General features: G+C 42.5%; 1 protein-coding gene across 1 annotated transcript in view; it reads left to right on the top strand.

Annotated features, from left to right (window-relative positions):
* The window catches only part of LOC129712275 (retinoic acid receptor beta-like), a 424460-nt gene extending 399214 nt beyond the window's left edge, over window positions 1-25246 (top strand). The window contains 3 exon segments of the mRNA XM_055660575.1: window positions 10072-10276; window positions 21383-21541; window positions 23732-25246. Of these exon segments, the coding sequence (XP_055516550.1) occupies window positions 10072-10276; window positions 21383-21541; window positions 23732-23961 (594 nt within the window). The 3' untranslated portion in view covers window positions 23962-25246.

The following is a 25246-nucleotide window of genomic DNA, read 5'->3' as shown; positions in this document are numbered from 1 at the left end:
ATGTCACTGGAACTTGCTTCGAACATATTCCAGTCGACATCACTCAGTGCATCTTGCAGCATGGCCTCTGACTGGTCGGACCACCGCTTTACGTCCCTCGTCTCTACCGCTTCCCGAACTATCCTCTGTTTATACTCCGGCAACAGGAAAATGGCAGCGTGGTCAGATTTTCCTAGGGGAGGGAGTGAAACGGCCTTGTAGCCTTTCCTGAACGGCATGTAGCAGTGGTCCAAAGTTCTCTGCCCCCTGGTGGCACACGTGATGTGTTGGTAGAAGTTCGGCATGACGTTCTTGAGATTTGATTTATTAAAATCTCCAGTCACCACCATAGCCGCATCCGGGTACCTGTTTTGATGTCGACATAGCACATCGTGTAGGGCCGATAGTGCCATGTCGGTGTCCGCCTGCGGTGGAATGTAGACGGCTGTGACGATCACTGAGCCGAACTCCCGGGGAAGGTAGAATGGGCGGCATGAGATCGTCAGGTGCTCCAGGTCCGGCGAGCAGGAACGGGAAAGCATCTTGATATTTCCAGGGTTGCACCAGTTGTTATTGGTCATGAAGCAGACTCCTCCACCCTTGGATTTCCCAGATGCTTCTGTTCTGTCAGCACGGTGGACAGTGAAGGACTCGGTTGGGCAGATTACCTGATCCGGAATCAGTGAGGTCAGCCATGTTTCAGTCAGGCAGAGGATGTTGCAGTCCCTTATGTCCCGCTGGAATCTGACCCTCGCCCTGAGGTCATCCAGCTTGTTTTCCAGGGACTGGACATTCGCCAGAAGAATGCTGGGCAGAGGTGGACGAAAGGCTTGGGCTTTCAGCCTATTCCGAATCCCCCCCCCCCGTTCCCTCAATGTTTTCTCCGGGTTTTCCTTGTAGCCGAGCTCCCATTGTTGTTGCAGCAGCTTCTGTTGATCTCTGCTGCCACTGGATCAGTCAGTACAGAGTTTAAAAAGTCTCCGTTTGCCCTGGAGTTTAGATTTAAGAGGGTTTCCCTGCCATACTTTGTTAGTACTAGGGAGTTAGAACTTAGAAATAAGTTAAAAAGGACCATAAAAGTTAAAAACACACACAATTTTCGCGGAGCTGCCACAACGGCGACTGGACAGGGCCGCGCCATTTTTTTTTGCTGATGTTGGGGTGGGGGGGGGGGGGGGGGGGGGGGGAGATTGCAATCTTCACGTGGTCTGCCCGGTTTCATCTAATGCAATCAACCCGACGTGCACAAACAAGATCAAATAGAACAAGTTGACCTACAACTTTAGGCTGTGCACGCCATAGTCAAGAAGACGAAGAAGATGTTTAAGAAGAAGGGGTAGACCATTTAGAACGGAGATGAGGAAAAACTTTTAAACCCAGAGAGTTATGAATCTGTGGAATTCTCTGTCTCAGAATCCAGTGGAGGCCGATTCTCTGGATGCTTTCAAGAGAGAATTAGATAGAGCTCTTAAAGATAGCGGAGTCAAGGGATATGGGGAGAAGGCAGGTACGGGGGACTGATTGTGGATGATCAGCCATGATCACAGAGAATGGCGGTGCTGGCTCGAAGGGCTGAAAGGCCTACTCCTGCACCTATTGTCTAATGTCTAAAACAAAGGAGATAGTGATCTACTTCAGGAAGCAAAGCGACACACATACCCCAGTTTGCATTGACGGTGCTAAACTAGAGATGGTTGACAACTTCAAATTCTTAGGAGTCAATATCACCAACAAATTCTCCTGGACCACCCTTATTGACGCAACAGCCAAGAAAACGCACCAACGCCTCTACTTCCTTAAAAGACATAGGAAATTTGTCATACCGTCTACAACTTTCACCAACGTCTACAGATGCACCATAAAAATGCATCACAGCTTGGTTTGGGAACAGCTCCGTACAGGACCACAAGAAATTGCAGCAAATTGTGGACACAGCTCAGACCATCACACAAACCAACCTCCCTTCTATTGACTCCATTTATACCTCACGCTGCCTCGGCAAGGCCAGCAGCATAATTAAGGATAAGTCGCATCCTGGCCACTCCCTCTTCTCCCCTCTACCATCAGGCAAAAGGTATAGAAACGCACACCTCCAGATTCATGGACAGTTTCTTCCCAGCAGTTATCAGGCAACTTAATCATCCTACTAACAACTAGAGAGCAGTGCTGAACTACTATCTACCTCTTTGGTGACCATCAGACTATTCTTGATGGGACTTCGCTGGCTTTACCTTGCACTAAACGTTATTCCCTTATCATGCATCTATACACTGTGAATGACTCAATTGTAATCATGCATGACTGGATAGCATGCAACAAAATCTTCTCACTGTACCTCAGTACACGTGACAATAAAGAATAAACTAAAACAAAACTAATTTTTCAACATGTGCGAGAGATGGCACAACTGCTCAATTGAGAATAGTTGGTATAAATACCAAGGTACATACACATGAACATAATAGCATTTGCACACAGACAGTCACAGGCACATGTAAACATGTTTGGTCAGACAGACACAGATGGACGCACACACTCTTTCTCCACTTTGCCCAGTTTAAGAATGGAGATAAACAATTACTGATCTGAATTCATTGATATTATCTAAAAGGAGAGGTTAGACAAAGTTGGATTGTTTTCTCTGGAGTATCAGAGGCTGTGCGGAAGCCTGATATATAAAATTATAGAGACAATGATAGGGTAGACAATCAGAACTTTATTCCCACAGTTGAAATGTCAAAGACCAGAGGGCATAACTGTAAGATAAGGGGGGCAAAGTTTAAAAGAGATTTGCAAGACAATTTTTTTAAACAGAGGACAGCGAGTGCCTGGAATGTGTCGCCAGGATGGTGGTTGGTGGTGGCAGCTATGATAGTGGCATTTAAGAGGTTATTGTTTAGTCACATGGATATGCAGAGAATGGAGGGACATGGATCATGTGCAGACAGAGGAGATTAGTTTAATGTGGCCCCATATTCGGCACAGACATTGCAGGCAAAGAGCTTGTTCCTGTGCTGAACTGTTTTATGTTTCATGTAGGATCTCTGAAATATCCCACTGAACAACCTTCTGCAAATTACTGCGGAAAATGTAGCCATTCTGGCTTAATGAAAAGCTGCCAATAAATCAAAGTCAGTCTGGAAATTCACGTATGCTTTGAATAACAGAAAACCTTATTTCTGCGAACTACAAGATATCGCCTCAGCCGACTGTGGGAGGCTAGCACTGGGGGATGTTTTATAAGGAAGATAAACACATATAAACACTAAAAAGCCTTTAAATACCAGCTAGACAGCAGCTTTATTTTGCAGGCCCTAAAACATGCAGAAATAGGGCATTATAGTTATTTAACTGACAACTTCACAAATTTTATGTGGTGAACAGCAAATAGCATAAGCCTACCACAGACTGGCGATGTCTACAAACACTGATTGTGTATGACCCAGTCAGTTGTCTGTCTTCCAAAACGGTTAGTTGTCTTCAGGGTAAGGGAGAGAATGAATCTCCTGTTGCAACTCACAAAGAGGTAATTATTTTAGATACAATTGCTACAGGGTGAAACCAGAGGAATTTGAGAGCTTATCATTAATGCTAACAACGCCTGTGTTGAGAATAGCAACGTTAACATTGCAAAATGTATTAACTTAGATGAGACATGAAAGTTGCCGGAGACAATGATCTGCAGCCGAGGATTATCCAGTTTTCCCAACATAGGCAGGAAATTGAGACAAACACTGCAGAAACTCTTCAGACCAAAGTGGGACCAAATAGCAAAGAGACGCCAGATGAACCAGCTTTCATTTTTCACAGAACTATACAGGGTGCATATTGAATGTCACTGACCTTGAAATTCTATCACCTGAGGCGGCATTTGTGAGGACAAGGTGATGGATTAAGAAAAAACAATAAGTAAACAACCTCGGCTACAATGAACCCCAAGAGCGCACTTTCAGAAAATAGGTGCAATTACTCTGTCTTTGTGACATGTATGCACACCGAGGCCTCCGGGAATGCACATTATCACCAAATATTGTGCAATGGCCATTTTTCATCAGACACAAAATTACAGTGCAGATGAGGTCTGTGAAAAATACTGGCCTCACATGTCGAATTGGGAGTGACCAAATGGAGCATTCAAGATAATTTTGGCTAATATAACCAAACAACAATTTTTTTTGCAAATCTTCATATTACTTGCTTCTTCTAATGTACAGAAACCTGCCAGTAGCTCAAAGACTGAGCCTCCACTGTCCTTTGATGTAAAGACGTCCATGTATTCATCTACCTGTAAGTGAAGACATTCCTCCTCATTTCAGTTCAAAATAGCCACCCTCATATTTTGTGACCCATAGATCTGGATTCCTCAGCCCAAGGGAACATCCTTTCCCACTCAACCATTCAATATGTTGTGTGTTTCATTATCCATTATTCCTGTAAACCCCGGAGAATACAACCCTTTTAGTCAGGAACTTCTGGCAAATCTTCACTGCACTCCTTCTGTAGAAAAGTAGAACCTCTTGTCAAGTGAAGGACCCACATTTATGTGCAATACTCCAAATGTGGCTGCATCAAGTCCCTATTTAATTGTGGTAATACATTTATACTCCTGCACTGAAATCCTCTTGCAAGTCCCATTCCTAACTGCCTGCTGTATCTACATATTTGCTGACATGTCTCTTTGAGGTCATTGTTTCCAGGTGTGTCACCATCTAAAATATACTCGGTATTTGTATTTTTCTAACAAAGTGGAGAAACTGTTCTAATTATCATCGAATGACTTCAGAGGAATGTGATCAGCAACTCAAAACTAGACCATGAGAAGAGAAGTTGGGAAACACTTATTCAAAGTCTGTTAGAATGGTGTGCACCTTCCTCACACAAACAGTAATTGATGCCAGCTCAAGAAATTAGTTTAAACCTAAGATTTAGACAAAAGGAACTGCAAATGCTGGTTTGCAAAAAGGCACAACGTTCTGAAGTGACTCAGTGGGTCAGGCCAGCATTTGTGGAGGATATGAGCTCCAGCCATGCAAACTTGCCCACTCAGTTACTCCAGCACTTTGTGAGTCAAGGTTATAAAGGAAATTGAACCAAAACAGATGGATGAAATATGATTTCATTAAATGACAGAACATGCTTGAGAGGGAGAATGGCCTAATTCTATTATGACCCAAATCAAAAGTCCAGGAATGCAAAAAAAAGAGAGCTGCTGGAGGAACACAACGGCTCACGCTACATCTGTGGAGGGAAATGGACAGCCAAGGTTTCAGGTTGAGACCCTTCTCTGGATTGGAAAAAGCCAATGTAAAAAAGATGACTGGGAGGGGTGGAGCAAGAGCTTGTGATAGGTCGATACAGATGAAGAGCGGTTGATCGACAGGAAACACAGGTGGAGGAGGTGATTAGTGGAGAACAAGAGATTGCAGATTCTGGGATCTGATAAGACAGGAAGGTGAAGAGTGGGTCCAAAGAAGGGGTGATTGTGGCAGATTGGAACAGTGAAGGTAGAGGAAGGGTAATTAGTGGGGGCAGTTTGAGATTCAGTGGCAATGTGTGCGATAAACAGATGGTGTAGGTGGGCAAGGGAAAAGAAGTAAGGGTCTTTGGGTACAGTGGGAACAAGGGGGTTGTGTAAGAAGACAATGTAGATGGGTGGAAAGGGGAAGAATCAGAATGGGGGTGAGTCTCCTAAATGTGAATTCAGTGTTCATGCCATTGGGTTGAAGATTACCCAGGTGGAATATGACGGGGGATGATTCCTCGAGTTTGCATTTGCCCTCCCCTTGGCTGTGCAGGAGGCTGAAGATAAACAGGTTGTTGTGGGAATGAGAAGGGGAATTAGAATGGGTGGCAGTTGGCCACACGGACAAAGCGTAGTTGCTTGGCCAAAACGATTGATAATGTAAAGAAATGGATGTTGGGGATTTAAACTTCGAGGGGCATTGGAAGAATTGGAGTGTGGTAGGGTAAAGTCTGGATTGCAATCTGGGTCATGTGAAAGAATACGTCAAATATGAGATTTATCTTAATGGAGTTGCAGTTCGACGTTGCACTATGAACAAACAGTTGTCTTGATTGTGCCCAATGATGCCGCGTCTGGACTAATACTGCCTTATTGTCCCAGTAACATGGCACTACGGAGCAGACATTGCAAGATATAATTTGATGTAGTTCCTCATGCTAGAGAGTACCCAGTCAATTTAACTGAGCAATGCAAAACAACCTGGAAATGTTTGTTTTTTTATCTGGCCTGTCACTCTTACCTCACCTCACCTCTTAACTGCAGTCGGCTGTTAAAATGCATTTAAGATTCTATGTGTGTCTGGAATTTGCTTGAATTGTGCTGGACCAGTCTGATTTAGGACTTTGCCTCATCCACCATGAAAATAGAGAAGATATGACCATAGATGAGACGTGAGTCAATGAGGCCATTAACAGAACCTTTCAAAGCAGTTACAGTATGGTTTTCATCAGGCAATGAGAGTTAACTACAGTCTGCACTAAAATGCTGCACTAGTTTCAGACAGTCTGAAGCAGACTTGGAAATGAGGCATGCAGCAGCCAAACCTCCTGCCCCCACAAAAACACGTGTTTCAAGGGTGATAGTTTCCCTCCTTTAACATTCATTGTCAGAATACATAAATCAATGAAGATTAGACTGAATCACTGTGAATATCTAATCAATTATTATAAGCAGCATACTATTTTAAGTGGTCTGATCCCACCAAGCCATCATATGGAAGAGAGGACAAATGCCTGTGAGGGCACAATGAGTATCCAACACACACAATAAGGGTTTTTATTCTCATGACCTAGGTCATGCTATCATATGACTATATATTTAGCAGTAAAAATAAACTCCTGATGCCGAATTTAATAGAAACTCTGCCGTGGATATGAAATTTTCCACAATAGGATCAGTGAAGTTACTGTACGATCCAATGATCCTCTATCACTAAATGTGGGAGCTGTGAGCACTCCTCTCTAATACTTAGTAAATCTGCCTAAAATTGAAAAAAGGAAATTACATACTTGATGTATGTCTTTTAAATTTATTGGAAAGTTATGACTCAGACCCCAACCAAAGAATTCATTTCACTCTCACTTAGTCTTAGCTGCCTGCTTTTTTTTTGCAGTCAGTCTGTAAAGAATAGTCCCACTGTTAACTTGCTGCTGAGGTTATAAGGTGTCGACAACAGCTAAAATATGTTTGGAACCATATACAGCATACATTTATACAGCATTCATAAGTTATTGATATTAATAGGCTCAACATTAATACAGTTTAAGAGTGCAAAAGTCAGTAAATAATCCCCATGATTTAAGTATTATGCAGCCTGATTGTAATAGGTTTCTCAGTTTTGTTTCCTTTCTCAGCCATCCATCCAGATTCCCTAAAGTGAACATTTTTTCATATAATACAACCCAGCACCTGCACATGTACTGTAACATGCCTTCTCAGAGGTACATTAACAGTCGATTTACTATAGGCTTCTATTATGAAAACAGAATGACATACACAGGGACGGAGCTTATTGCATTGCATGGCATAGGATTCTTTTGTGTTTTTAAATTAAATATTGCAGAATGTGATTAGAAACATAGAAACATAGAAAATAGGTGCAGGAGTAGGCTATTCGGCCCTTCGAGCCTGCACTGCCATTCAATATGTTCATGGCTGATCAACCAACTCAGTATCCTGTACCTGCCTTCTCTCCATACCCCCTGATCCCTTTAGCCACAAGGGCCACATCTAACTCCCTCTTAAATATAGCCAATGAACTGGCCTCAACTACCTTATGTGGCAGAGAATTCCAGAGATTCACCACTCTCTGTGTGAAAAATGTTTTCCTCATCTCGGTCCTAAAAGATTTCCCCCTTATCCTTAAACTGTGACCCTTTGTTCTGGACTTCCACAACATCGGGAACAATCTTCCTGCATCTAGCCTGTCCAACCCCTTAAGAATTTTGTAAGTTTCTATAAGATCCCGCCTCAATCTTCTAAATTCTAGCGAGTGGGACCGAATAGCAGATATTGTGCACATTACAACTTTGGGTTACTTGGTTCCATACACATAATGTTCATCAACGCAATAAACCCTGAGTGTGAGCTAGGGCAGTATCAATCCTTGCCTCCCTAGTGAATTAATTTCATATGATATTTGGGAGGGAGTACAGAGAAGGTTCACCAGACTGATTCCTGGGATGTCAGGACTCTCATATGAAGAAAGACTGGATAGACTCGGCTTGTACTCGCTAGAATTTAGAAGATCGAAGGGCCGGATGGCCTGCTCCTGCACCTATTTTCTATGTTTCTATGTTTCTATACAGGAAGGCTAATCTGCCAATGAAACTATGCCACCACTTAGTTCCCCCACTTACTTTCCCACAACTGAATCTTCCACACATGCCCATGTCTTATCACTCTAGTACACCAATGGTCATTTACAGAAGCCAATTAACCTACCAATTAATCCTCCCACTGCTCCACCTTTGGGATGTGGGAGGAAAGCAGAGCTTACAGGGAGAAATGTGGAGATTGTGTAACTCCACACAAATAGGTCTGGACGGAACCCATGTCATTGGAATTGTGAGGCAACAGCATGACCTGATACACCAATGTCTGTGTAACTAATTCCGTTGGATGTGACTAATAGACAGACCATGCACAGGATTATTAATGGCAAGAGCTGTGGCCGCATGGGCCATTGCTCATCCTATTTATGAGACTGAGGTATCACTCCACGAATGTGTAATCGCCCTGTGACTGTGGCCACAATAATATGTTTTGCAGCGTATTTCTTGGCAGCTATCATTGACAAATCCAACATTTATCACCCATCCCTATTTATCCTTGGGAAGTTGTGATGAGCCACTACAGTGCATGTGTAAAGGTTTTGTTAGGTAAAGAGCTTCAGGATCTTGACCCAGTTCCAATGATGGATTAGTCATATATTTCCAAGTCAGAGTGGTATATCATATGAACGGAAGCTAGTAGTTACTATGTTGGATTCCATCATTGTAAAATATGGAAATATTCATGGCACCTCCTCTTCAGGTTAAATGTTTAACAAATGAATGAGGCAGGACTGCAGCACTTTAATCTTTTGTCTGGATGATGACATGCATACTGCTTCTGTTATTTCGCATGCATGATGGGCATAATGGGCCTGTCCCACAGGCGATGTTTTAGGCGACTGCCAGCGACTAGGACAATGGAATTCACCGGTCAGCACCGGTGACAACCTACATCACCTGGCGACAACTTACGTTAACCTGCCGACAACCTACATCAACCTACGACAACCTACATCAACCTACGACAACCTACATCAACCTACGACAACCTACATCAACCTACGACAACCCAAATTGGCGCCACTGTCGCCGAAAAAATTTCAACATGTTGAAAACTTTTCGGCAGTCACCTGTAGTCGCCTAAAAAATCACCTAAGTGGGACAGGTCCATAGTTTTAACAGATGCGGCGTGTTCTTTCTAATTTGCTTTTTTCCTGCCTTGATTGGATAGGTCTGGTCAGATGGACATTTCCTTCAGGCACAACAAAACACTCTCATTCCAGACCCTGCAGGATAATGGAAATTAATTTCTGGAATGGGAACACCGAATTGGAATTGTTTCATCCACTCCCAGAGAGGTTAAACTCACACAGAAAACAGAAGAAGCAATGGTGTCATCCACTTGACTACCATTCCATCTTTGTTTCAAAATTATTGCATGCCTTGTTTCCCTTTCTTCTGCCATGACCACTGGGTATCTATTATCAGATTTCAAACTTGCATTTATACAAGGTGCAACCACGTTGAAACATTTATATTCTTCACCTAATTAATCTATTTGAAGTACTGTTATAAGACATGCATCGCCTGAAAAAATAATTTAATCATTCGTTTTTTTTTAACCTTTCTACAGGTTAACCTTTAACCTTAAATATTTAAGTCAATAAGACATTTAAATAACATTCATTAAAGACATTCAGAGTATCAGCTTCTCATCCTATTTGCAACTCTTCAGTAGCAGTGTATCCTTTATAAAAGAAAAGTAAGTTGTGTTTTTTTATTTCACACCAACAGATTCTCCGGATCTGCACCCGATACACCCCAGAGCAAGACACGATGACCTTCTCCGATGGCCTTACGTTGAACAGGACTCAGATGCACAATGCAGGTTTTGGGCCCCTGACAGACCTTGTCTTTACATTTGCCAAGCAACTCCTGCCACTGGAAATGGACGACACTGAAACTGGCCTCCTGAGTGCCATCTGCTTGATCTGTGGGGGTAGGTGTGTTTAATTCAGGGGGAAAAATACTGTGTTTTCTGTAACTGTTCTACTCTCTGCAAGTCGTGATTGCAATTACTACCTCATGCAAAATGCTTCAAAGCTTTTGGTATTCCCATCATACAATAAACCAATTAGAAGTGTGGATCTATAGGAGTTTTACTGTGATGGGAGATTTTAACTGGATAATAATGAGGTTTATTTGCATAATGAACAAAATAACCCATTAAGATCAGTGTAATTACAGTAAAATCCTTTTCATAAGATTGGTTTCACTAAATATTGTTGTCACGTTAATGGAATTGGCCTTCTCACACTGTCCGCTCTCCAGAATTCTGTTCAGATATCACAAGTCAAGGGGTAAAGTTCAAGTCAAGTCAAGTGAAGTTTATTGTCATATACACAAGTACGGTGAGGTACAGGTACAATGGAAATCTTGATTGCAACTGCATCATAAGTACATGGATTCAGATAGCACACAAAAATGTACATTTTATATAATTTACACATTAATGCTATAAAGCATAAACAAGAAAAAGACTGTTAAATAAACAAGACATTAGTGCAATACACAATTAGAATAAAAGTACTCCATGGTAATGCAAGAGGTCTGACTGGGATTGGCCCATCAAGGTCCGTAGTGTTCCATTGCCAAGGTAGGATTAGGGGTCACGAACTATGTGACTTCAGCAGAAAGACAGAGTGCATTCACCGTGATTGTCAGGATTTTATACACCTCTGTAAGATCACCCCTCAGTCTGCTTACACTCCAAGGGATAAAGTCCTTGCCTGCCCTTTCCAATAATTTAAGCCCACGACATCTGGCAATTTCCTAGTAAATCTTTTCTGCACTCTTTCCAACTTGATGGCATCTTTTCTATTGCAGGGTGGCCAAAACTGAACATAATATTCCAAGTGTGGGCTCAGCAATGTATTGTACAATTGCAACATAACATCTCGACGTTTATACTCAATCCCTTTACTGAAGAACAGCATGCCAAAAACCTTCCTCACTAGCCTGTCTACCTGTGACACCACTTTTATGGAGCTATGTACTTGTGCTCCTCAATCCCTCTGTTCTACAGCACTACCCAAGGACCAACTGATCATTGTGAAAGTCCTATAGTTTGACTTCCCAACTTGCAATGCCTCACACTCATCATTAAACTCAATTTGCCGTTCATCAGCCCACTTACCCAGCGGATCAAGATCCTGGTGTAAATGTTGATAACCTTCTTCACTATCTATGATATCACCAATTTTACTGTCATCTGCACATTCACAAACCAATGCCTTGTACATTCTCATCTTAAAGGTTGACGTAGATGAGAAACAGCACAACGCGTAGCACCAATCTGTGAGGTCCACTAATTAAGCCCCTGCAGATCAGAAAACATAACCATAAAACAGTACATGGAACAGTCCAACACAGGAACAGTCCCTGTGATGGACTGTTCCATGTACTATGATGCCTATGATGTCTGTGTCAATTGTGATGCCAAATAAACAAATCGCTTCTGCCTGTCTGTCTCCATGCCATGCATTTTCACGTGCCTTTATAAAAGCCACAAACGTACATGCTTCCATCACTATCACTTGCCCGGCACATCTCCTTTAACATTTCCTCCTTTGTCCTTAAAGTTACGCCCTCTCACAGTTGCTATTTCTAACCTGGGAACAAGGTTCTGGCTGTCAACTCTATGCCTTTCATAGTTATACAGTAAAGCCTCTTTATAATGGACTATGGGGGTGGGGGAATAGTGTCCGTTATTGTTGATTGTCGGCGATAACCAAGTAATAGGGGTAACTATTAACTAGTTTAACCCAAGGCCGGGTGGGAAGGAGAGCGCCCCTTGGAGGGTTAAACCCAGAGGAACTCACAGGACGTGGAGCCGCAGAGCCCCCAGCCCCATACGCGGTGCACCAGGGACAGGGCCAGTACTCACACCGCCTTCATGCTGCTCGCTCCCTTCGCTTATGCAACCAGATGCACGCCACGTGGTGCCAGCTTGCAGCTTATTTAGTGACCTGGCGGACGTGGGGGTGCAACGGGAGCCTCGCTCCGTTACCAGGCGACTGAGGTATGTGTTACCAGGGCAACGCCTGCATCCAACACCCCTGGACCTCTCTTTGTCACAGCTGCTGCACACCTATGCCCAATGCAACGCTCTTCAAGAGTGTTTTACTGCTCGCTCTCTCCTCCTCACCCCGTTCCACCCACCAATCGCCACCACGAGTGGATGTCTCAGTCTGATATAACTGAAATATGTTATAAAGAGATCTGTAATAACGAGTAGACTGCATAAACTTCTATCAGGTTTCCCCAAAGCCTCTAATCCAGGCAGCATTCTGGCAAGTCTCTGCTCCCTCTCCTGAGCCTTCATACCCTTCCAGTAAATAGGTGACCTCTCACTGCACACAATACTCCAAATACGGCCTAGCCAGAGTTTGATAAAGACACAAAATTACTTCCTTATGCTCAGAGCCTTGACTTGCTTCCTACCGTTAAACCAATTATGTATCCAATTAGCCAGATTTCCATGGATCCCAAAGGATCTAATATTCTAAAGCAGCCTACCATTGGGAACCTTGTCAAAGGCCTCGCTGTTGTCCATATCGAACATGTCCGTTGTCCTGCTCTCATTGACCGTCTTGGTTACGACTTCAAAAAAAGTAATCAAATCTGTGAAACATGATCTCTCACACATAGAGCCTTGTTGACTGTTCTTAATCTACTCCTGTCTTTCCAAATGCATGTATACCTTACTCCTCAGTATCCTCTCCAGTAACCTGCCTACCACAGATGTTAGGCCTAGTGGTCTATACTTCCTGTTTTTTATTTGCAACCCTTCTTAAATAAAAGTACATTAGCCACCCTCCGGACCTCCAGCATTTCTCCTGTGACTAACAATGATGCATTTTTCCCTCTTAATTCCCACATATCTTGGATATACCTGATCAGCCTCCAGAGATTTATCTACTTTGATATGTTTTAGGATGTCCAGTACATCCTCTACTTTAATGTTGATGATCCCCAAAGAAGATATCCTCCTTAACTGCCCGAGTTCTTCACATCTTCCTCCACGGTAAAAACAGAAGTGAAATATTAATTGAGGATATCGCCCATTTCCTATGGCTCCACACATGGCTGACTACTTCCGTCTTTGAAAGGCGAAATAAAGAATACAAATGGAGGAAAATGCCCAACTTCCAACTTTGCATTGCATGGAACTCCAGCGGAACTGCAACACCCATCCATCTCCCGATAACATTTACCCCACAGAGGCCCCAAACTGTGGCCTAGACGAGACCAACATCACTACCCTGCCCTGATGAAGCTCTACTAACACTGTAGCTGAGTTTCCAGAAATGAGTCACTCACCCTCTGGTTTCAAGTATAAGAGACAAGTCAGAATTTTGGTGGAATGCTCATCACATGTTAGATTGCAGAGGTTTTGAAGATTTTGGGTTCAACGAGAGTTTGCAACCCTTTGGCTGACAGACACCAGAAAAAAGAAAGGTTTGGTTTTTACTTTCCTTCCATTTAAAGTTCAAAACGGGCAATTTAAGTGCATAGCAAATCTGATGGCATTTAAAAACAAAAAAGATAGGTTATTGCTACAGGCACAAATATTTCACCAGATCCTGAGATAAGGTTTTGTGAAATCATCGCAGTAAATCTCCATTGTATTTATGTTGAGCTACTGCCATCTCCTGGCCAATACAATTAATCCAAAATAAATGCCCTGCAATGGGAAGAATTACTGAAATCTTAAGCAAAAAACAAACTGCTACATGAACTCAGCAAGTCAGACAGCATCCATGGAGGGAAATGGGCAGATGATGTTTTGGGCCGGGACCCTACTTCTGATTGATGATTCAGCCCAAACCTTGAACATAGTCACAAAATGCTGGAGTAACTCAGTGGGAAAGGAAGCATCCCTGGAGAGAAGGAATGGGTGAAGTTTCAGGTCAAGAGCCTTCTTCAGACAGGGGAGACCCATGTCCTCCAGCATTTTCTAGTGTCTGTCAGCCAAAGCGTTGCACTCACCTTGAATTTAAAATCTTCAAAACTTCTGCAATCTAACATGTGATGAGCATTCCATCAAAATTATGACGTCTCTTATACTTGAAACCAGAGGGTGAGTGACAAGTGGGGTACCACAAGGCTCGGTGCTGGGACCACAACTATTTACAATATATATTAATGATTTAGATGAAAGGTTTACAAGTAACATTAACAAATTTGCAGTTGACCCAAAGCTGGGTGGCAGCGTGAACTGTGAGGAGGATGCGATGAGAGTGCAGGGTGACTTGGACAGGTTGGGTGAGTGGGCAGATGCATGGCAGATGCAGTTTAATGTGGATAAATGTGAGGTTATCCACTGGTAACAAAAACAGGAAGGCAGATTACTATCTAAATGGTGTCAAGTTGGGAGCAGGGAAAGTACAACGGCATCCGGGGGTCCTCGTTCATCAGTCAATGAAAGTAAGCATGGAAACATGTTGGAGAGTGTTGGGGATGTTAGGAGAGTCCAGAACCAGAGGCCACAGTTTAAGAATAAGGGATGAGGAAACACTTTTTCAACCAGAGAGTTGTGAGTGTGGAATTCTCTGCCGCAGAGGGCAGTGGAGGCCAGTTCTCTGGATGCTTTCAAGAGAGAGATAGAGAGGGCTCTTAAAGATAGCAGAGTCAGAGGATATGGGGAGAAGGCAGGAACGGGATACTGATTGTGGATGATCAGCCATGATCACATTTAATGGCGGTGCAGGCTCGAATGGTCGAATCCTGCACCTATTGTCTATTGTCTATTGTCTATTGTGCCTATGTTCGATTTAAACCAGCATCCGCAGTTCTTTCCTACCAACCTTGAACATTGTCTGCTCATTTCATTCCACAGACGCTGCATGGATTACAAAGAATCAACTTATTTATTTTGTGCCTCTTGTGTCTTCAGGACATCCCAAAGTTCTTCTTAACTAATTGTGTACTTTTAAATTATAATCACTGTTATAGGGAAATGTATCAATTGGTGTACACATACCACCTCCCACCAAAAGCAACGTGACAATGGTAGGAATAATCCAAAAGGAGAAGATTGTTAAAATTGAGGGAGAATACCAAATATAGTTGTACAAAGTCAGGTCAAGTCAAATCAATTTCTATTATTTCTATAGCACATTTAAAAACAATTCTCATTAATCAAAGTGCTTTACATTAGTGCAGGTACTAACGTGCTACAAACAGTGGTACATAGATCAACAATACATACATAAATACATACATACAGCGCTCCCTCAGAGGACCTCAAGAAATGCTTGTGAGTAGAAATAGGTTTTAAGTCTCGACTTAAAAGAATTGATGGAGGGGGCAGTTCTGATGAGAAGAGGGATGCTGTTCCACAGTCTAGGAGCTGCAACCGCAAAGGCGCAGTCGCCCCTGAGCTAATGCCTAGACCGGGATGTTCAGTAACCCCAAGTCGGCCGATCTGAGGGACCTGGAGGTGGTGTGGTGGGTGAGCAGACTTTTGATGTAGGTGGGGGCAAGCCTGTTAAGGTTTGTAAACATAAAGAAGGATCTTGAAATTGATTCGGAACCACACAGGGAGCCAGTGGAGAGAGGCCAGAATCGGGGTGATGTGGTCCCTTTTTCGGGTGCCTGTCAGAAGTCTCGCTGCGACGTTTTGGACCAATTGCAGGCGGGACAGGGATGATTGGCTGATGCCAGTGTAAAGGGAGTTGCAGTAATCGAGGCGGGAGGAGATAAATGTGTGGATGATCTTTTCGAGGTCATCAAACTGGAGGAATTGTTTTATTTTAGCTATCGTCCGAAGCTGGAAGAAGCTAGCTTTTACCACGGCATTGACTTGTTTGTCAAATTTCAATGCTGAGTCAAATATCACGCAGGTTTTTGACGTGAGGTTTGAGTAATGGGGTAAGGCTTCCAAGGCTGCCTGCTATCGTTTTGATTGAGTCCGAGGGGCCGAATAGGATGACCTCAGACTTACTCTCGTTTAGTTGGAGGAAGTTCTGGGCCATCCAACACTTTATATCCTCGAGGCAGTGGATAAGACTGAGTAGATTTGATCGGTTGTTGGGCTTCAGGGGGAGATAGAGTTGTGTATCATCTGCATAGCAGTGGAAGGAAATGCCGTGCCTTTGAATGACTTGGCCTAAGGGGAGCATCTACAGGGAGAAGAGAATGGGGTCAAGGATGGAACCTTGTGGAACCCCACAGCAAAGGCTAGCTGGGGAGGAGAAAGAGTTGCCTATGTTAGTAGAGAAACTCCTACCTTTGAGGTAGGAGATGAACCAGCTCAGGGCAGTGCCATCAATACCAACCCCGTACCGGAGACGGTCAATTAGGATGGTGTGGTCCACTGTATCAAATGCTGCGCTGAGGTCGAGAAGGAGCAGGATTGCACAGTTGCCGGAGTCAATGGTGAGAGGTAGGTCGTTATGTGCCTTCAACAAGGCAGACTGTGCTGTGGTGGGCCCTGAAACCTGATTGGAAAATTTCCAGGATGGTATTTTGGAGGTAATGGTACTAAAAAGGACCTTGGAGTTCTGGGTGTTTTGGGAAATAAGGTCGGAATAGTATTATGTTCTAGCAGACTTTACTGCTTCCTGGTATTTGTGAAGATTGTTTCTCAGAAGTTCAAAGGAAATTTGAAGCATCAGGTTTATACTTCCGCCTGATTTTCTGCACTCTCTTCTTAGGACTCTGGTGGTGTCATTGAGCCAAGGCCAGCCTTTAGGCTTAGGCTTTCTCATTTTAAAAGGGCAACAGAATCCAGGATGGAAGAGCAAGTGGTATTGAATAAAGAAATTCAGTCGTCAGTGCTGAGATGGAGGGGTGAAGCCTTGATGGTGCAGATTTTGGGGGCCTCAGAGAACTTACTGGCAGTCGAAGAGTTTACGTAGCGGGAATAGCGAGCTGGGAGATGGAATTTTGAGGGAGAGAAAGGCAGAGATGTATCGAATATAATTGCACTATGATCTGACAGACACGTATCAATAATTTCTGTATAACAAATTGCGAGACCAGACGATAGCACCAGGTCAAGTGTATGGCCAAGCTTGTGCGTGGGTCCAGTGGTAAGTAGAGTCCCATTGAAGGACTCAACCAGGTTCATAAATTCACTCACAAGAGGCTTAGTGGGACAGCAGACATGAATGTTAAAATCACCAAGAATCAGGACCCGCTCAAATTTGGGCAACAAGCTAGCGATAAGATCAGCAAATTATGTGATAACGTCCTTATGCATTTTTGGTGGGCGATACACAAGAACAATTAAAAGTTAAACAATTAAAGTTAACAAGTTAACAATTAAAAGAATTTGAACATTTTGATATAATAGAAGTTAACAAGTCAATATCAGAAATGACTAGGCAGAAAATGGAACATTTACTTTTATTATAGAAGTAGAAAATCTTACTGCATCTGTACAGACTCGGTGAGAACACAGAGGAGCATCATTGTTAGTACAGTGTTAGTCTCTCTGTTTAAGGAGAGGTTTAGTTGCAGTGGAAGCAGTTTAGCGAATGGTTCCTGAAGTTGATTCTTTGAATAAAGGGGATATCTCTAGAGTTTGGAAGAGTGAGTAATACTCTTATAGACACTGATATAATTTTGTGGAGCTTGATGAAGTAGAAATTGAGCATGTCCAGATCAATGCATCGCAGGCTCAGAAAAATGTGTCAACCAGTGGCGTTAAGGAGGTGTTTCTTCTCACAGAGAGTCATGAGTCTGGCATTCTCTAACTACAGTGTACTAAATTAGTAAGTGTATGCAAGGCAGAGTTAGAATGTTTGTTTGGTCTATGGGAGAGTTAAGGACTAAGGAGAACAGGAAGAGAACTGAAGCTAAGCTCAGAAGGTGCATGATTATACAAATGGCAGAATAGACTCAAGGAACCATACGGCTTATTCCTGCTCCTTTAGCTTAGATTTATTTGATCAGAAAATAATTTTCAGTCATGGGATTAATATGTGAGAACACCAGTAATAATTGCCCACAGTTCCAATTCAAAATAGTGACATGGACTATTTTATATCTACAAATGAGGGTCTTAGATTTGTATCTTCCTTAAGTGACTGTGCCTTTAACACGGCACTACTCTCACAGTACTTCATAATAGCCTGAAATATTTAGCTCCTGGAGTGGACCTTGAAGCCATTTATTTCCGTTGCAGCTAGAGGATGCTCACATTAAATCACCATCATGTCCTGGAAATTAGTACAAGATATGTGTGGTTATCATTAGGGGTTGCACCCCTTTGTGATTGATTGCAAGATGGAAACAGGCTCCTTAGCCCACATAGTGCATGTTGCCCATCCATTACCCATTCACACTCACTCTGGGTTATCCCACTGTCTCACCCCTCCCTAGTGGACAGTCGACATTTCAGGTGGAGACCCTTCATCTCTACTGCAAGAGTAGAGTATATGGAAGTAGGGGAGAAGGGTTGGGCACGAGCTCGAGTGTGATGAGTGACTCCAGGTGAGGATGGGTTGACTTGCAGATGGGTCAGGTGGGGGAGGGAAGGTTGGAGATAGTGACAGAGGCCGGGGGGTAACAGGTGGAGAAGAAGGGGCTGCAGATTCTGGAATCTGATGAGAAAAGAATGCAACCACATGCTGGAGGTACACGCCTCAAGAAATGGCACCCCAACATAAAAACTGCACAGGAAAATTAGTGAAGAACATTGATAAAGCACCTATATTTGGATAAGAAAAGTTTAGAGGGATATGGGCCAAATGCAGGCATCTAGGATAAGCTTAGTCAGCCTGGGTGAGTTGGGCCGAAGGAGCTGTTTCCGTGCTGATGATTCTCTCGCTTTCTTCTCTCTCTTTCTCTTTCTTTCTCTCTTTCTTTCTCTCTTTCTCTCTCTCTCTCTCTAACTTTAGGTTGACAGAGCAAGTCCCTCACAGAAGCTTAGAATGGAGGTGGTAATAAGTACTGTATGTTTAAATCCCACCCACATTGCCATCAACAGGAATAGCTTGTTTTCTATTTGGGATTTTACTTCCAACCATAAAAGAATATTTACAAACTGAATCCTGGTCCTCTGTGAGCTGTGTGATCTGAGTGTCAATTGGAAACCACTCTTGGCCCTGGCCCTCATTTTCCCCATAACTTCACAACCTCAAAGGCTTGCAAGATGGGAATGAAAGTTAATAAACAGAAAAGGTGAAAAAAAAAAAAAATCTTTCGTTTTAAAGAAGGGTCAGACTGTTGGTAGTGAAACCAAATGACAACGTTATATCTCTATGGCAATAAAAAGAAAATAAACCTGCACAAAAAGAAATATTGCAGCTTCCAACTGACCATCTGAGTGAATTGAGTATTTTCTATTTCTACAGTAGATTTTCAGCATCTGCAGTATTTAGTTTTTCCTTTGATCAGCAGAATTTGTCTAGAGCTAAAGCAAACATCTCTTGTGCCAAATTCTAACCTCAACCACATTGTCTGTAGGGATGCTTGGATATTGCTTCAACTTTCACCCTCTGTTTAGTGGGCGAGTCAAATCCCATATAATCCCTTCACTAGAAATCTGTGGGAGCTCAAAGTTGTGTTACATCACTGCATGCAATTAGAGCACATTTTAAATGTTGCACAATTATACCTAGGAATTGGATTAGAGAGAAAAAAAGCAGTTTTTATGGAAAAATCCACCATGAAAAGAGCTTTTCATGTTCTGAAGCATTTCTGTCCATGTGATGGAATTACTGCCTGTCAGAAAACTGGAGTAAATCATTCTTGCAATTTATCTCAACATAATCTACCTTAAATCTAATTTGACCATTTAAATTCCACACACTATGACATTGGTATGAGTGTTGTTCATTAATTACTAACCAATAGAATTTGTGTTACAAAGTCATGTCATGCGACCTTCACTGTTCACTCACGTTAAAAGAGTTCATCGCAGTGAAAGTGGTGATTCGTGCAAGAGTTGAAGGGTTTTGTCCAATTTGCTGATGGACAATCCGCTGGAATGCCGGGCTTGCCTACTGCAGATTGGGGGGGATCCGGCAGGGGGTTGCTGAGAACGAAGGGAGACCCACTGGAAATGAAGGGGCACCAAGTGGGGGGCCGCCGAAAACGATGGAGGAGTACGTGTTTGCTACTACGTGAGGCGTCAGGCAGTAGCTAGGATTGTTCAATGAACTTTTATAACTTTGTCGGCGCCGGATACGTGGCCATTCTTGTGTACTACCTAGTTGATGTCTGTTGTGTGATGTTACCAGGTGGTGCACTAAATAAAGCATTTCACTGTACCTAGGTACATGTGACAATAAAGTATCATTGATTCATTGATTGCAATGAGTAGAAGGGCAGGATTTATAAAGTGCTGTAGACACTGACATTATTGCTCAGTCGAGCTCGGAGTTGCGATTATGCCAATCCACCACAGTGTGGAGCCCCATTAAACGGTGCCATTTCCCCTTTTCCCCAAACTCCTCCTCCTGCCTATTTCCCCTTCCTTCTCCATTTTCTGACTTTTCACTCATCCACCCTCCATCCCTTACACATCCCTCTTCCTCCACCGCTCCATTTTCCCTCATCGTTATGAGAGGCCACGGTGATGTGATCACTTCAATGGCACAGCCCCAGTCCCGTGTAGGCACTGGTGAATGAGACAGCATCTGTGATTTCAGTCTGCATCTGCTGTTTACTAATGCACAACTCAGGTTTTGCACGTCTTACAGGGAATAAACCACAATCAGTGTTAAAGTGAGGGTGGCCTACTATTGCAATTCATTTGACGATTCTTGATTTGGTGTTGGAGTACAGTATAATGTCCATTCAGCACACCATAAACGGATGAAATCCTATTTCTAGGCACTAATATTATAAGAAGCAAATATTCAAAACTGGCAGAAGGGAAGAACTCCCTCACATTGTAAACTTCCTCTTGTTGACTACAAATTTGCTCTGAATTGAAACAGGTTATCAATTGCCCATCGCTTCTCCTATGTGCAAGCAGCTATGTTGAGGGAAATGTGCTGAGGTATGGTATTATAAAATCCACCAAGGTGATTTTATCTTTTATCTGCAGATTGCCTAATGCGTTCTATTACAATCAATTTCCTTATAGATCGGCAAGATCTGGAAGATGCCGGAAAAGTGGACAAATTGCAAGAACCACTTCTAGAAGCTTTAAAGATTTACATACGCAAAAGAAGACCCAATAAGCCCCATATGTTCCCAAAGATATTAATGAAAATCACAGATCTCCGGAGCATAAGTGCAAAAGGTACCACAATAAAACAATTATGATAATTTATCATTTCTATGTTGCTATCTTATTTCTTTTAAATAATGATGTGACTTTATTAGAATATCCTTGAGCTATTGGGATTTGTTTTTTGAGGTACCTGGATTAGATTTGGTAAGCATATACTATTTAGTCTCCATACACAATGACTATTCAACAGGGTGATATTTGGAATGAAATAACTGGCAACAGTGAATCACGCTATAAATCTGGGTTCCATTCCCTCGAGGTGATAAGGCTGGGGGGGGGGGGGGGGGGGTTATCTGTCGGAGGTGTACAGATTCATGCTAGTAATTGACTGGGACAAATCCATTAAAGGAGCAAATCTCGAAGTAATCAGATAAAAACTGAAGCTGTAAGGTATGCCTTGAATTGCTTGAATGTGAAATAAACTACTCCAGATAGCATGAATGAATTAGAGGCCATGAAAGGAAGATAAATTGGTACTTGCAAAATATAAACAGTAAGAGTTTATAAAAAAATGTGCAGTGCAAAAGATTGAGAAAAATACCAATTTTTCAAAGGTGATGGGGAAAAAAGATTTAATAGGCATTTGAGGGGTAACTTTTTCACACAAAGGGTGGTGGGTGTATGGAACAAACTGCCAGAGGAGATAGTTGAGGCTGGGACCATATCAACGTTTAAGAAGCAGTTAGACAGGTACAGGGATAGGACAGGTTTGGAGGGATTTGGACCAAACGCAGGCAGGTGGGACGAGTGTAGCTGGAACATGTTAGTCGGTGTGGGGAAGTTGGGCAAAAGGACCTGTTTTCACACTGTATCACCCTATGATTCTATGACAATGCAGTTTCGATGGACTGAATAGTCTATTGTAATTATTCATGTGACATGAGGTGACAGGCGTAATCAAGCAATGAAGACTCTAGGATGCCAGTTAAAACATCAATGAGTGTGTGTGCAACACGGGCCATTGTTTCCCAATCAGGGGGTCATCCATTTCAACTGGAGGAAAGGTGCATTTTTTTCTAAACTAGTAGAACCATTGGCACACAGTAACAGAAATCTAGGTTTAATCCTGCCTTCACATGCCATTAGTGCGAAAGTTATGATAGAATTGATGGGAATGGGCGGAGTAAAAATTTGAATTAATGTAGTAATAGTGTATAAGAGGGAACTGCAGATGCTGGAGAATCGAAGGTTACACAAAAAAGCTGGAGAAACTCAGCGGGTGCAGCAGCATCTATGGAGCGAAGGAAATAGGCAACGTTTCGGGCCGAAACCCTTCGGGCCGAAACCCTTCTAAACCCTCCATGGCCACAGCGAGCAGCTCGCTGTGGCCATGGAGGGTTTAGAAGGGTTTCGGCCCGAAGGGTTTCGGCCCGAAACGTTGCCTATTTCCTTCGCTCCATAGATGCTGCTGCACCCGCTGAGTTTCTCCAGCTTTTTTGTGTAACCCTAGTAATAGTGTATATTGGTGAATGATGATCAATGCGCATGGTGGGCTGAAGTTCCATGTTGTATCTCCCTATGACCATGGCTCACAAATTCTTCCTAATAACCACCTTAAACATCTGTTTATTCTGTGTTGAAAGTCATACTATTTTTGAATTATTCACTGCATTCTGAATGTAGTTTGGTTGCATAGAATCTTTGCTCAGAAGGTGAACTTGGTGTTAAGAGGAAATATCCCCAGGAAAAGTCCCATAATGATCTACCAGAAGCTTTCCAAGTGTGCTTCCATTTAGATCTTCCCAATCCCACACAATCTGCTCCAGACATCAAGATGATATCCAAGAGAAAGATTGAAGGCGCTTCCCTTGGGAGCTTCCAAAAGAACTACAGATGCTGTATCTTTAGTCTTGACTGATGCATAATAATGTGACTTCTGTGAAGTTGCCTAAAGCAGTACTGTAAATAGATTCTCCCATGAGAAAAATGTAGGTAGAGCACTCTGCATTTATGTGCACACAACTATTGAATCAGTTATGATCAGCCTAGCCATGGATAATGCTTGGCGCGAAAAAATCTGAGCTGCTGAAACTATTATCACTGGAAGAAAGACACGGTGGCATTAAGATTGTTACGGAGGTGGTTCGGAAAGTATATCTGTTCTGAATTGTTGAAAAGTTTGCATGCCCTGTATAAGGAACAAAGATATTGCAACAATGGATGTTCACCATAACTAAAAAGAATCTCTCCATCACCCAGGTGCAGAACGTGTCATCACACTTAAATTGGAGATCCCCGGATCAATGCCGCCCCTCATTCAAGAAATGCTGGAAAACTCGGAAGGGCATGATCCCCTGGCACCTACAGCAGACACTAGCACAGAAAGTCATGGGCGAAGCAGTGGAGCACTAGAAGCCAGTCCCAATCCCACTCTGTCTCCCAGCACTGCAGGCAATGGACCAAACAGCAATGTACCAAACACACAGTGAAATGGCCCTGCAGTGATCGCCTCCATTCCCGAACATGGTGTTTTCATTTTTTTCCTTTTTTACTTTGGACAAGCAAGACCCGAAGGACCAGGACGATGACAATATAGTCACCATTAAAACATTGACCGCAATGGACTTTGGAGTATGGGAATACTGAGAAATAACCAGTGTTCGTCAAGTTCCGCCCTCAGAGATTATATGCAGTCAGTTCAAAGGCAGATACCTGGTAAAGTCCGTCTGTATATCCGCTGTTGCATGCCGGGAAGAAGCTGTGGAAATGGTGACAAACTCTGATTATTACATTATTTTGCAGAGTTATTCCTCGATGTATACTCACTTTCTATGCTGGAGTTTCTGGTGCTTTCTCATTGCCTTGCATATCATGTTTAAATACATACACCAAATTATGGAACAAAGCCTAAACACGTATGTCAGGTGATTTATGGTTGTAGGATTCTCTGATTTATTCTTAATGTTACTGTTGTATTTTCCTGCATTTCTTATTCAGAATAGCCTGAAGGCTGGAATTTTACCCTCAGTGCACCAGCATTCAATTTTGTCAAATAAACAAGGACATATTTCCACCTTCTTTTGCAATGGAAAAGAGAGTTCGATATTTTAATTTTTTAAATGCTATCATTATGTGTCGCTGGTATTTGTTACCCACTGACACACAGTTAGCCTACACTACCATGTTCTTTATATGAGTGTTTACACTTCACAAGCACTTAAATAACAATTTTTTAAAGAAAAGAGAAAGCAATTCTCTGCAGACACTAAGTCAGAACATGATATTTTTGCAGTAGGGTTCATCCATTGCTCATTGACTTTGTACTAGCATCCAAAGCTAGTAAAATATGTTTTTTTATTATTACAGCTGTGCAAATTCATTTCACGTTCAGCATCAGATCAAGGCGTAAAGTAAAATGCTGCATGTTGTTGGCAGTAAAGATAGCCTCCAAGGCACAACACTTTTCAGTGTTATTTTGTTGTTTTATTTGCTTGTACATGAGCCAGTAAGTAAATTTCACCTGGTGGCTGACGCACATTATATCTCTCTGCAGAAGCGTGTAACTATTGTAGATTTGTTCTTGAGTACAGTAATTTGAGTTTATTGAATCATTCTTGTGTCTAAAGCACTAGTGGGATGTTGTTTTTTAGTATTAGGACTGCTCTTACTTTTACTGGCTCTGTTTGTACATTGAAATTGTTTAACAATGCTTTCTATGTTCATATACTGGTTATCTTTTCCATTAAGTTTCCTGGCAAAAGAATAAAGTATATT

This window comes from Leucoraja erinacea, chromosome 2 (assembly GCF_028641065.1).
Source record: "Leucoraja erinacea ecotype New England chromosome 2, Leri_hhj_1, whole genome shotgun sequence".
NCBI lineage: Eukaryota > Metazoa > Chordata > Chondrichthyes > Rajiformes > Rajidae > Leucoraja > Leucoraja erinaceus.
This window is presented reverse-complemented; position numbering and strand designations above follow the sequence as displayed.